General features: G+C 37.8%; 1 protein-coding gene across 2 annotated transcripts; it reads right to left on the bottom strand.

Moving 5' to 3' along the window:
• Positions 1-2,072: 2,072 nt before the first annotated feature.
• Positions 2,073-10,410, bottom strand: LOC110806136 (sm-like protein LSM5). 2 transcript variants are annotated; one of them, XM_056843710.1, is made up of 5 exons: positions 10,254-10,410; positions 10,018-10,141; positions 2,600-2,672; positions 2,461-2,507; positions 2,073-2,388 (listed from the first exon to the last, which is right to left on the bottom strand). In XM_056843710.1, exons 1-4 carry the CDS (start codon positions 10,288-10,290, stop codon positions 2,475-2,477), a joined length of 267 nt encoding a protein of 88 aa, XP_056699688.1. In that variant the 5' UTR covers positions 10,291-10,410; the 3' UTR covers positions 2,073-2,388; positions 2,461-2,474. The 2 variants fall into 2 exon arrangements, with proteins under 2 accessions (XP_056699688.1, XP_021867463.1); XM_022011771.2 differs by having other exon boundaries at positions 2,073-2,507.
• Positions 10,411-14,395: the final 3,985 nt, after the last annotated feature.

The following is a 14,395-nucleotide window of genomic DNA, read 5'->3' as shown; positions in this document are numbered from 1 at the left end:
ACGAGTTCAAGACATGATAATAAGAGTAAAAAAAAAAGGGTACGGAGTATCATTAATAGGAAGATTTAAAATGGCGGTTATGAATATCAACTAAATTAATTGACAAAATAATTGGCTATTGTGGAAAGAAAACTAGGCAATATCATTCCCTCAACTAAAAAAGATGAAAATAAAAAATAACTAGGCAATATCAAAGTAAGAAGCATTAGTCTAAATCATGAAAAATGGTAGGGTGAGTCTTTATTAAATTTTGAAATGAATTGGGTTTAATGTTGCATAGTAATTTGGATTACATTCTCTTTAATTTATTTATCCGTTTATTTATTGACATGGACTTAATTGTACAACAAGATGAGCATTACTTGCTCTTATAAACCAAACCTTAAAAATAGAAACAAAATTAATCACTCTTCTCGTTGGCCCTTGAATGTTGGGATCACTTTGCAGGTATGGCCGCATCTTCAAACCTAGCGTGATAAAGCCTATATGCTTTCCACTTTTCTTTTTTTCATTTAGGGTGAACCTTAGGTACTAAACACTGATCCCGAAAAAACTTATTGAGCTTGAAAGACATGGTAAGAAATGACTGGAAAATAACAGCAAGGACAAGGACAAACGAAATTGAAGTCTCCTTGAAAAAGGAAGAAACTCATTCTCGGTAGCATGTTATAGTCCCCTAAAAGACAAGGAGCATCGCTCATGTATGTTTTTTGAATGAACATTACTCATCGCAAACCTAAAGTGGGACTACACATCATTTAATCCTATGAATTTGATTTCTAAAATCGTAAATAACAGCCATGAAAACCAAACCTTCCTCCTCACATTCCTAACCTTAAAGAGTTAACAATGAAAGACCCGTTAGAAATAGCCCCCAAACCCAATTTTTCAACGCAAGACCACGAACAATGTTGCTAAAAAAAAGAACTATAACTTGGATAACAACATCTCCAGTTCCCGAACATAAAACGTTGGAGAAGGCATTACATATCCCGCTTAACCACCCTACTTCTAGAGTCTGGGCTCATAAACAGTTCCCCTTCATACTTCAAATTTGGACAAAGACATCTAAACAACAACCAAACACACAACAAAGAAACATATGAACCAACAATCCTAAAGGAAATATCCAACCAAAAAGCAAATTACCAAATTTAACTTGCGGAAACTACTTATAAGACCACCAACTAAGGACGAAACAACTAAATTACACAAACTAAAAACTAAACTAATTAACTCAACGAGGCAGGAGATTTTAAAAAAAGAAGAGGAAGCACCACTTACAACACAAAAAATTGAATAAACAACCGTGACAATGACAACGAATCCTTCGAACCCAGTTACTCCAATACCCAAAACAACACCCTTAAAGTCTTCACCTTTATCGTCAAGATCGAAGTTTTCCAGTACCACAAGACAACGATGACGGGGTTAACTCTGTTTTAATTCTCGTTTTCACCTTTATCATTAAGATCGACATTTTCTAAAACCATAAGTCGACGACAAGGTTAGCTCTGTTTGATTGTGGTCGTAATCCCCTCAAAATAAGATTTGTATGCCTCAAGTAATTCCTAATTTTCCCAAATGTATAGAAATCCTAGCTCGGACTTTAATTACCTTTATCAGAGAATATTCTAACAACAGCTTACAAAATAGATATGAGATTAGACTGCCAAGGACTATTGAAAATCAGATGTGATATGATTCCTCCCTACTAAAAACTTTGAAACTATCACTAAAACGTCGATCGATCCTACTTTAGTAAAGGACCGACGAGAAGAGACCATGACCCTAAGAGTTAGACTGCTCGCTAGTGACCCGAGCTGAGCAGCAGTGCTGCAGCAGCGGAAAGGGTTTTGGTGCATCATATTAAGTCATCTTCTCATGGTGATTGCTCTTGATACAGACTCCACTCTATTTGAACATCTTTCAAGCTATGTTACTCCGAGACTCCGGTGGAAGGGTGTCGGTGTCGACAAGACCCAACTCGCAACACGACACTCGACCCGAAAGTTTCAAGCTATACCTTTTAACACCGGAAAACAAGTCTGCAAGTGCAACAGTCACTATGGTACGATAAATAATTAAACCAACACATTTCACATGCAATACGCAATAAGTTCACTAAACTACAAGATAAAACGATGTTAAGAGTTGGACGGAAATATTTTGGATACAAATTGCTTTAGCATCAATCTATCACCCAGAAAATAAAATTTCTAGTTTCTCAGTGTTGGATGTCCTAGCAATGGCAGTGATAGGTTTTCCAAATAATCAAACCTCACTGCCATAATAAAGAGTCATAATACATTACTGTGCGATAAATTTGCTGCCACCCAGTTTTTCCAGTGACACGCTTTAAAATCAGCTCAAGGCATCAGAGATATTCTGCCAGAACAAACTATTCAGTAAACAAAAACTCGTCAAGGTCATGAACACCAAAAGAATCGCGCTACATACGAGGCCATAAGCTGTCATTCTGCATCAGGCGAACCACCAGGAACCAACTGCATCATCCAAAAACATTAGTTAAGAAATTTTTAGTCCATGTCCATTAATAATTAAATATACCACAAAGAAAACCAATCAGCTTACTTACAATGGCAATGTTGTTTCCATTTAGCAGAATCTGATCAAGTTTTGTGATTCTTCGTCCTTCAGCAGTTATTTCACTGTCGTATAGTCACAAGATCAGAAAATAATGGTATAAGACGGAAGTGATACCAAGTTGAATGAGATTTTGGCATTTGGTACTCAGCTCTAGCCCGCAATAAAATTTATCCCCCGTTTCCCCATTATAACAGACTAATGCAAGGAACATAATCATACAGCTCAAAAGATCATGAAAGCTTAGAATGACAGAAGAAACAGAATTCAAAATCATTTGCTTCTCTAGAATCACATCATCGATCTGTTAAAAACTTATATCATTATATGAATTAATATCTAAAGACCTTCGCGTAAGTCTGGTCAGTCACCGTCAATATTTTTTTTCTACAGCCAATGCATGATCCATTTGTATTGAACACTCCCTCGGTATTAAATAAACTTCCGTTATAAGTTAGACAATGACAACCCGCTCAGCACAAATCACATTCCACACGCTTTTACATAGTGTTTCTCATCTCAATTTTTTTTAAAGATTGGTTATCTCACCTCCTACCTTACGAACCACATATGTGATAAACTTGTATCATTAAATGAACTAATATTTGAAGACCTTTCATGCCATTATCCATATATACTGAACACTCACTCAGTATCACATCCCATGTTTAAGATACAAGGGTCAAACTAAGATGTGCTCACATCACCAGGTGTACCCCATCCTTCTTGCCACACACACTTCCAAGCTCCAAGCAAAAAGTGGGTATGTGACCAAATGTAAGGAGCCATCAAGGAGCCATAAGTGTTGTACTTCTCATCTCACCAATAATAAATAATTGCATGCTGCCTTTCATTTGGTACACGCATAAGGAAGAAGGGAATTATTATTTTGGGGAGTGGGGGTTCATGACTGAGCCAAAATTCATTAAACTATGACCTGCCGCTAAGGTTTATGTTGATGACTTGAATCGTAACTCATAAGTTAATGCAACAGATTTTAGTCATCTACTTATCCAAACATGAACATTAAAACCTTGAAGTTTCAACCCAGGAGTCGGGTACTTCAAATAACGAGTTACCTTTTGTCCAGATTGTAGCACCAAAATACCCCTCTGTTATCTAGTTAGTCCTTAACTCTTAAAATTGGCACTTTAGCATCACCACACAGCCTTATAGTTATGCACCTATAGTTTCTTCCCCAAAATCATTCCTACATAAATTGATTTCGCTTAAGAAATGGTGAAGTATAATAAATGTAGCATAATAAGTGCAGTACCAAAATACCAATCGCAAAATTATACCAAGCAAAGCAAGCTGTAACTCCTAACAAATGAAGAGAAAGCTTAAGAATTTGAAACATGTTTTGTTGTTACATAAAACATCTCATGCGTCGAGTCTGTTGATGATCTCATGACAACCAATAGGTAGGGTTGGCTACTTCTTCCGTGCGTCTTTCTCATGGAGGAAACAAACAGGAAAAGAGTCGGCAAACATGCCCAGGTCGCCTTGATGAGATTTATTTAAGAGACTAGAGAGTTAAAAAAAACTTTTGTTTCGGGTCGTGGTTTGGTCTTTGCCTCTGGCTCTTTTTCATAGCTCTTTTCATAGCTGAGAAGAGGTAAGGAGTGTCGCGTATGCGGCATTCACTTGTGAGTGTCGCGTATGCGCATTCACTTGTGAGTGTCGCGTATGCGGCATTCACTGCCGGTCCCAAGCCCGGATAAAGAAGGAGGGTGCGGTAGGTTGGTGGAGGCCGGCAGTAAAACTAAGCCACATATCATGACATGAATCGACAATGGATTATCGTGAGGTAAGGGTAAGGGTAGTAGGATGCGTTTTGGGACTTGGGACATTGGCTCTTTGACAGGGAGATTAGTCGAAGTAGTAGAGGTTATGAGAAGGAGGAGAATTTAACATATTATGTTTGCAGGAGACTAAGTGGGTTGGATACAAGGCAAGAGAAATAGCTCCATGGGGTTATAAGCTTTGGTATTCAGGAAAAACTAAGGGTAGGAATGGGGTAGGTATCCTTGTTGACCGAGAATATATTGATGATGTAGTGGATGTGTCCCGAAAGAGTGATTGAATTATGAGTATTAAGTTTGTGATAGGGGATGAAGTTGTAACTATTGTGAGTGCCTATGCACCACAAGCAAGACTAGATGCTTCAACTAGACAAGAATTTTGGGAGGATTTAGAAGAAGTGGTGCAACGTGTCCCTAGAAGTGAGAAACTGATCATTGGCGGGGATCTCAACGGACATGTAGGCTCGAGTCGCGATGGATTTGAAAGCATTCATGGTGGTTTTAGGTATGGGGAGCGGAATGAAGCGAGAAATGTTATTTTGGATTTTGCATTGGCATATGACTTGGGTATAATGAACACTTGGTTTGAAAAAAGAGACTCTCACCTAGTAACCTATAGGAGTGGAGATAATACGAGTCAGATTGATTTCTTTTTAGTAAGGAATGCTTTGAGACAGTGCTACACCAATTGTAAGGTGATTCCGGGTGAGAGTACAGCAACCCAACATAGACTTGTGGTACTTGATTTTCGAGGTAGAAGCTATATAAGGAGGAGAAGACCACTAGTAGAGCCTAGGATCAAGTGGTGGAAACTTCAAGGGGAGCAACAACTAAAAGTTGTGGAAAAGGTGGCAAGTGAAGGTAGTTGGGCCGGGGATATGAATTTGGATATAGACTCATTATGGACAAGAATGGAGCACACCATAAAGGGAGTGGCGAAAGAGGTCCTAGGGGAATCTAAAGTAATCATGCAACCAAGTAAGGACACATCTTGGTGGAACGAAGTTGTGCAACAAGCTATAAAGAGAAAACGAGAATGCTATAAGGAGTTGGGAAAATGTAGAAGTGATGAGAACTACGAGAAGTACAAGGAGGCTAAAAGGGAAGCAAATAAGGTCGTAAGAGAGGCTAGAGCAAAGGTGAATCAGGATATTTACGCAAGATTGGATACAAAAGAAAGGGAAAAAGACATCTATAGACTTGCTCGAATGAGAGATAGGAAGACGCGAGACATCGGGAGGATTAAATGTGTGAAAGATGTTGATCAAAAAGTTTTGGTGGGAGATAAGGAAATCAAGGATAGATGGAGGTTCTACTTTGATAACTTGTTCAACGGGGATCAAGGGCGCGATATTGGGGATACAAATATCCCTCGGGATATGGTTAACCTAGGCACTGAAAAAGATGGGACGCAAGAGGGCAGTGGGGCCCGATGGTATACCTATCGAAGTCTGGAGATGCTTGGGAGAGAGAGGGGTTGTATGGTTAACAACTCTTTTCAACAAGATTTGGGGAAGTAATAGGATGTCATTAGAGTGGAGGAAAAGTACTATCATCCCCTTATACAAGAATAAGGGTGATGTCCAAGATTGTGCCAACTATCGAGGAATCAAACTAATGAGTCCTACTATGAAACTTTGGGGCGGATTATGGAGCAAAAAGATTGAGGAGAACTGTGAAAATTTCGGAGAACCAGTTTGGATTTATGCCTGAGAGATCGACTATGGAGGTCATTCATCTTATAAGACAACTAATGGAGAATTATCGGGATAAAAAGAAGGATTTACATATGGTTTTCATTGATTTGGAGAAGGCGTATGATAAGGTACCAAGGGAAATTCTTTGGTGGGCATTAAGTAGGAAAGGAATTTCGAGGAATTATATTGATATCATCAAGGACATGTATGAGGGAGTTAGCACGAGTGTGAGAACTAGTGTTGGTAAGACCGAAGAATTCCCCACTATGATTGGAGTGCATCAAGGTTCCGCACTTAGCCCGTTTCTTTTTGCTATAGTCATGGACGAATTGACGAGGTCAATCCAAGATGATATACCCTGGTGAAAGATGTTTGCAAATGATATTGTGTTGATTGATGAAACAAAAGAAGGAGTGGAAAGTAAGTTGGAGTTATTGAGACAAACTTTGGAATCTCGGGGTTTTAGGCTGAGTAGAAACAAGACGGAATATATGGAGTGTAAATTTAATGGAGTCCAAGATAGAGAGACAGGGGGATTACCTTAGATGGGAAAATTTTCCAAGGCTCTGAAATGTTCCGTTATTTAGGATCTATTATCCAAAAGGATGGAGAATTGGATAGCGATGTGGCCCATAGAATCAAAACAGGTTGGTTGAAGTGGAAAGGTGCCACGGGGTTCCTTTGTGATCCAGGCATGCCCCAAAGATTGAAGGGAAAATTTTACCGCACGACAATTCGACCGGCTTTGTTATACGGCACGGAATGCTGGGCAGTGAAACATTGTCACGTGCACAAGATGAATGTGGCGGAGATGCGCATGTTACGTTGGATGTGTGGGCATACAAGAAAGGACCATTTGAGGAATGAGATTATTAGGAAGAAAGTAGGGGTTGCACCGATTGAGTTTAAGATGATGGAAAATCGTTTGAGATGGTTCGAACATGTAAGCAGAAGATCAAGTGATGCCTCGGTTAGGAGGATAGAAGGGTGGCAAAGTGATAGAATTGCAAGGGGTAGGGGAAGACCTAAGAAAACTTGGAGGAAGGTGATTGAGCACGATATGGGCTTTCTTGGGATTGAGGAAAATATGGCGTTGGAGAGAATATACATTGATAACTTCATTTGACTTACACAGCTTTCATGTTTCTGTTTCTTTCTATTTTTTATTTTATTTTTATTTTTTATTTTATTTTTAAAATTCTTTTAAATATTTTTTAAAATTTTACACGCTTTTTTGAAATGTACTTATTTTACTTATTCATTTATTTTAAACTTTACTTATTTTTTATTATCTCTTACAATATTTCTTCTATAATATATACACACATTTTTCTCTTATCTTACTTTCATTAATTCCACTTTCTCTTCCTTGTTTTTTTGTTTTTACTTCCTGCTACTTTCTGGTTTGATTGGTGACAATGGCGATCTCCTACGACGATTCATGTTAGCCGACCCCAAATCATTTTGGGACTAAGGCTTCGTCGTTGTTGTTGTTGTTGTAGAAGAGGTAAGGAGTCTAAATCAATGGACGTTAATGAACGATCGTTGATGGACGTTGCAAATGACACAACCAATTCGACTCAAGGTCCAGCTTTATAGAAGTTGCTTACTCCCCTAGTAGTGAAGGAAATGGGCAGGACACTTTTTTCGTAATAATAGTGGGTGGGTCTCAAGAGATCTATGCCGACCACAAAATTAAATGGAGGTCAAAGGACCATTCGATTGATTGCCTAATAAATCTCAGAAAAATATGCTTTTATCCGACCAAAGTTCATGTTTTTTAGTTCAAGACAATGCCTATACGTCTTTAAATTTCCAAATCTAATCCTACAACCGGTAGGTTTGGATAGCCCTGTCAAGTGAAGCAAGAATTTGAAAGATACTCCCCCCCCCCCCCCCCCCCACCACCCACCCCACCCCACCTCCGAATTGCCATATAAGTTGTCTTTTAAGATTATGCGCACAAACTAAGGAGTAAGGATTAGTTATTGCATTGGTACTCTGAGATGAAAATTCCATTGGAAGTTTAAACTGACCAAGCAATAGTGCATTGTTATTTCAAGTGATGTGAAATATGGAATAAAAAGAGTTAGTCAAGTGGTCTAAATTGTAGAATAAAGAAAAATTAAAAATCAACAACAGCCTCAAGTGCTCAACAAATTTTCCTGAAGGAAACTATTTCAAATGACAAATAAAAATGATACAAAACCAATTGTGCACAACAAAAGCCTGAGGCGAAAAGACATCTATGTCTCATCCTTAACTCTAGAGGGGAAGCTTGTCTAGATACTTGTTTCACTAAAAAAAACTTTCTCTAATCTATTTTCCACACTGTAGAAGATAGATGAACAAAATGAACTGATGTAAGTAGTCTCGGAATGGAAATCATGGTATAGACATCAAAACTGTAAAATGCTAGTTTATGTTCATTGCAACTCAAAAGAGTCAGCTAGATACAGCTTGGTTAACTCCAGAGCTAAATTTGGACTTAATGCAAGCTGATATGACTGCAACAGGCCAACAACATTGGTAGAAAGAACTAAAGCATAAACCAATATTTTCCCTTAAGGTATATTTAACACCAAAAAAATATGTTGGAAGTTACTTGATTAAACTATACAATATAAGGCCAGCGAACAGTACTCAATTGATAATCTACTAACTATAACCTTTCCTATCAGTTTCCCATCCTTCCGTACTTCGACAAAAAAAATACTCCAAACCCACCATAGTATTGACCTATAAAGGATTTGGTGCCAAGGTAAAAGAGATGTCTGGGCCTGAGCCAAATGCATAGACTGGCCATACTTACTAACACCTTAGTAACAAAGAAGTCTAGCCGTTAGATTTTAAAATCCCATCACATCATGAAAGGTGGCATTATTCCCAAGTAACTTGAGTGTTGCATCTCACATCAAAATGTTCCCAACTGTAGAAAGGCCCAAACTAACCCATCAATTCACCGTATCTTTCTGAACTCCAAGCAGGATCTAATTCCTTTCATTCCATTCTGACAAGAGTGACAAGAGTGACAACGTGACAAGGATCCTCGAGAATGAAATCATAGCACTCTTCATCCAGGAATTCTCACCTCAAATGTAGGACTAATAACTTAACATCAACAAGATTCCCCCTATAGTATTATAGGATCTCTTCAATAACATTAATTAATTAGCAAAAATTATGACCTCTTCAACATCAACAAGATCATGTTGAAGGCATCATGATCTCAACAATAAGCAAACCATGGCACAACACCATAATGAGCCCCCGGCAGACAAACACTTGGAGCCCCATACTAGAAAATAGGAAAACAAAGGAATCAAAAATCTATCTTACTAACTGCATACTGTAAATCAAAAGTAGCAACTAGCAAACATAGGCCCAAAACTGTAAAATTGCAGAAGCTGGTAAACAACTGAAAGAAATTTGATTTACCCTCAATACATAAAAATGTTCATTCCATCAAGTCATACTCACTCCAATAAAATCCCAAATCGTGTTCATAAAGAATCACAAAAGGCGGCAGTATTGACACTATCTCATCCAAAGTATTAGGTATCACCACCATTCCCCCAACACATTGCCAAATTAATAAGCTAAAATTGCAGAGTGGTAACTAAAAATTGTACCTCGCTTTATATTTTGGAATCCCCATTGTTTCCAAATCTCCAAATAAACAAAAAAAATATCCAATTGAAATAAATTCAAATCAAGTTAATCAAAATGTTTCTGAGGAAAACCCAAAAGGCAAAAGCAACAGCCGGAATTAGGGTGAAACCTAAAAACCCTAAGTTGGAACATTTGCTAAAATGAGTCAAATACAACATTATTCACAATACAATTGAAGGCTAAAACCCTAAACCCTAAACCCTAAATTGAAAGCAAAGAGGATAGAGAAAGCATACTATTCAGTAACATCTTCAAGCACCATGTTAACATAGACATCGAAACCTCGAAGAGTACCAACAAGCTCCTTATCACCCTTCATAATCACCCAAATCTTAGAGCCTATGCATCTGTCTATCAACTCTGCAAAATATCAATTTCATCACCAAAAGTTAATCAATTCAAAATCGAATTCGAATTTAAAGGGAAAGAAACTGAAATAAGATAGAACTAGAAGGGAAAAATAGAAGAAAACCTGAGGGGAGGAGCTGGGATGGATTGTTTGACGACATTGCAGAGAGAATTTGGGGGAAGAGGGAGGGAATACTCTCACTTCAGATACAAAAACTAGCTAAAAACTGTTTAGACGAAATGATTATACTACCCCTCGGTCCTTTATAATTTTTTATGCGGTCGATTTAACACTCCGTTGAGAAAGTGTAAAAAATTAGGCAAATTTGGAAAAAATCTTTCATAATCGAGTCCGCCTACAGCCATATAGTATATACTGCAAGAGTATCCTTGATAAATACTGCAAGATAAATACTGCAAGATGTCTGGTCAGCTTGTGAATTTCAATAAATCGGCCTTTTAATGTACCAAAAATGTTAGTCAAATTGAAAGAGATGACTTCAAGAGAATACTTCAAATGGAAGAATCTAGCTCTCTAGGAAATTACCTAGGATGTCCTATTATAGACAGTAGAGTCACAGATGAAACTTTTTCAAGTATTCTCACTTCAACCCAAAACCAATTAACAAAGTGGAAAGCAAACTCACTATCACAAGCAGGTAGAACAGTTCTTATCCAATCCAATTTACCCTCCAAAGCTAATTACCAAATGCAGAGCTTCACACTTCCTAGTACCCTAAACTCAAAGCTAGACAAAGTATATAGACAATTTTTCTGGAACAAGGATACTTTATCTAAAGCACCAAATTTAATAAGTTGGGATAGAATTTGTAAGCCAAAATGTTTAGGGGGTTTAGGGTTTAGAAAGGCAGAAGTAAATAATAAAGCTATGCAGTTAAAACTTCTTTGGAGAATCATCACTTGTCCTTCAAACCTCTGGGTTCAACTTGTCAAAAGGAAATACCTAAAGAATATATCTTTATTTGATTATGCCCCCTCCTCAAATTGTTCTTGGCAGTGGCGTAATCTGTTGAAGTTAAAGCCTCTCTTCCTAAAAAGAATTCGTTGGCAAGTGGGGAATGGGAAGGATATTGATTTTTGGAAGGATAATTGGGCATTCCCTTCCCCTATAGCTGACCAGGTCGTCATTCCCACCACTTTTCATAATCTTAAGGTGGCAGATTTCATTTCCTTGGATAATCAATGGGATGTTGATAAACTTAAACACTTCCTGCCTCTTCATTTGGTTTCCAAAATTGAGTCCATTCCGATTCCTAGAAATAATATTCCTGACAAATTGTTTTGGGGGCCTGACCCTAGTGGCAGTTTTTCCACAAAATCTGCTGCTTGTCTTGTCCAAGGCCTATCTCTAGCTCCCGAAAATAAAGTGTGTTTTAGTTGGATTTGGAAACTCAATGTTGTTCCAAAAGTAAAGAATTTCTTATGGAAAATCTGTAATGATGATCTCCCCTCCAAAGAAAGATTATTTCGTAGTCATGTAGCAGTACCTCTCCAATGTCAATTTTGTTCACATCACACAGAGGATAGCTCCCACCTCTTTCTCTATTGCCCTTATGGTGTTGATCTTTTTGTTAAACTCCATCTCAGTCAAGGTTGGGCTACCCCCCCCCCCCTCTTAGTCCCAATGCCTCATTGCTAGAAAACCTGCTACATTTCAAGACTTCTTTAGGCTGGGAGGGAACATCAAGGATTGCTACTACTTGGTGACATATTTGGTTTGCTAGGAATGCTTTAGTTTTTCGTAATGAGAGCATTTCTATCACTGATAATTACAATCTTATTTGTAATCATTTTAGAACTCTCTCTAGTATGGAAGATCAAAATAGTGCCACGGAGCATCAAGGTCAGAAAATACATAATATAATCAAAGAAGTGCCGTGGTCTTGTCCACCTCCAGGTTTCTTGAAACTGAATTTCGATGGTGCTAACAGAGGCTCTACTTCCACAAGTTTGGGTTATGTGATTCGAAATGAGAAAGGTGATCTCATCCTTGCGGGAGCAAAGGCGTTGCATCCAGAAGGCTTTATCCTATTTGCAGAAGCTTGTGCACTCAGAGAAGGCATCAAAAGTGCAATGGCGTTGGACTGCAAAAATTTGATTATCGAGGGAGATAATTTGGTGGTGATCAATTCCATGAATCGTGTGTGGCAGGTCCCGTGGGAAATTAATGGCCTCATTGAAGACTCTTTGGCGGACTTATCCAACACCGATAATTTTGTGATCAACCATTGCTATCGGGAGGCTAATCAAGCGGCTGATTTTATGGCGGCAAAAGGAAGCTCTTGTATTTCTATGTCGTTGTGGTTTTCGTCTTTTGATCCTTCCCTTTCCCTTATCATCCGCAAGGATGCTTTAGGTTATCCCTTTCAAAGGGGCTAACCGGTTTTTTTCTTTCCTTATCAAAAAAAATATATAGTATATGGGCTACAGTAACAATTATAGAAGCTAATATGGACAATTCACACTTGCTGACTGGGATTTGCAATAAACTATTGGTGACTGGGATTAGATGACTGGGCAGGAGTTTGATGACTGGGATTGTTTGCCAAAATGGTATACGTATTCATACACTTTAAAATACGTATTACCATTTCATTGAAATTGGATGGAATTGAAGAGGTAAGAGAGAGAAACCTCCCCGATATTACCTAGCTTTCTACTCCACTGCCATCCCCGTCAATGTTCCACCACCAGCACCGAGCAAGCTCAGCAAATCGCAGTGCTGATTTCTTTGAAAAGGGAGGGGAGTAAAACCTTAAAGAAAAAAGATTGCGGGAATTTTTTTAAAACTTGAAGGTAATTTCGCATTCCAATTGAAATTGAGTTAATTTATAGAAATTCTAGGGTTAACGCATTCAGTTAAGGTCCAACATTAGAGAAATTCATGCGATTTAAGAAAAAAAATCTTGTTTTTTTTTTCTGCATTTAGGGGGTTAAATATGAATTTTTAGGCATAATTTTGCATGTGGTTGGTTTGATTTGAATTTAACCGTCTTTGTGTCAATTTCGTGTTATATGTTGGGATTTTTTGCATAGAGTTTTGAGGAAAATATTGTATTTGGGTAAATTTGTTTTTATTGGAAATCATTGCTCTGATTTTATGGTATTTTGTGTCTATAATTGTGATTCGTTTAGCCTGGGTTGTGTAGCATTACATTAGAATACAGAAGAAACTTACTGAATTGCTTGGTGTGTCTTAGTAACATCACTCATGAATCTCATGATATCTCTAGGTGTGCCTTAAGAAGTATTCTTGTGGAAATTCTAGTTTTTCGGGGGTCTTTAACAAACTTTATCTCACCCGTAAATGCTAATCTAATATCAGGTATAGGCGTGAGGAAATCAAAATCCAGGCGTGGGAGATCCAAAAGAAAGTGAAATTGGAGGAAGAGTTGAGGAGATTAGAGGTATATATGAGTCTATAACAATTGTAGCTTTTTGCTCAAATCAAATCCCAACCTACTTAATTCTGAATTAAATCTAAATATCTGAAGGTATATAGTGAATCATGATGTATTAGTGTAACTCCCCGACCTCTAATTCACATAATTAAGCATACTTAGCAGCGGAATTAACCTAATTCGGTCGGGACATTACCTGCCGTAACTTCCTCTTGGAAATTACAAGGAAAACATCATAACATAAGCTTTTAAAACTCCAAATTAATATATAATAATCCTTTTATTTTACCAAAATAAAAGTACATAGCTTACTAAAAGTCTTTAATTAAACTATTAAAACATTAAGCATAAACTAGGTGAATATTATTAAAGTGAAAATTCCTCGCCACTACTCGTGTCCATCGTCCCCATCAGTACCTAAAATATAAAACAAAACGGTGAGCCGAAGACTCAGTAACGAACTATTCTAGCAACGTAAATTCATTTCAATTCATTTTATTTAATAACACGGGGAGAATAGAATAGGTAAAACATTTAATAAAACATCATACTTAATTTATTCATAAACTTTGCAATTTAACATGCTAGTTGTCTACAAGTACGAACCGTGAAGGAATTCTCCACTAGGGCCTGGGCCCAAAGAGCCTGGGCTCATCATCGAACTGGTAACATGGAGCCTGGGCTCATAACCATGGGAGCATGGGCTCGTAATTCATGGGTGGACAGGTGTCCGTGGGTATATGCATGACCGGTAGATAGGAAGATAGTAGTTTATATACTGCCAGACAAACCAGGTCTTTCACTTTCATTTATCATGTTGTATGTAATTTTACTAAGCCTTGGC

The sequence above is a fragment of the Spinacia oleracea genome, chromosome 4 (assembly GCF_020520425.1).
Source record: "Spinacia oleracea cultivar Varoflay chromosome 4, BTI_SOV_V1, whole genome shotgun sequence".
NCBI lineage: Eukaryota > Viridiplantae > Streptophyta > Magnoliopsida > Caryophyllales > Amaranthaceae > Spinacia > Spinacia oleracea.
The sequence above is the reverse complement of the archived record's forward strand: the minus strand, read 5'-3'. Positions and strand labels throughout refer to the sequence as shown.

What these genes read in the sequence shown, in the direction of transcription:
- LOC110806136 (XM_022011771.2), bottom strand. Translation starts at nt 10,290, where the DNA reads ATGTCGTCAAACAATCCATCCCAGCTCCTCCCCTCAG. An exon ending in ATCCCAGCTCCTCCCCTCAG is followed by an intron (nt 10,142 to 10,253) that starts GTTTTCTTCTAT and finishes GATATTTTGCAG; the next exon opens with AGTTGATAGACAGATGCATA. An exon ending in CTTGAAGATGTTACTGAATA is followed by an intron (nt 2,673 to 10,017) that starts GTATGCTTTCTC and finishes ACTATACGACAG; the next exon opens with TGAAATAACTGCTGAAGGAC.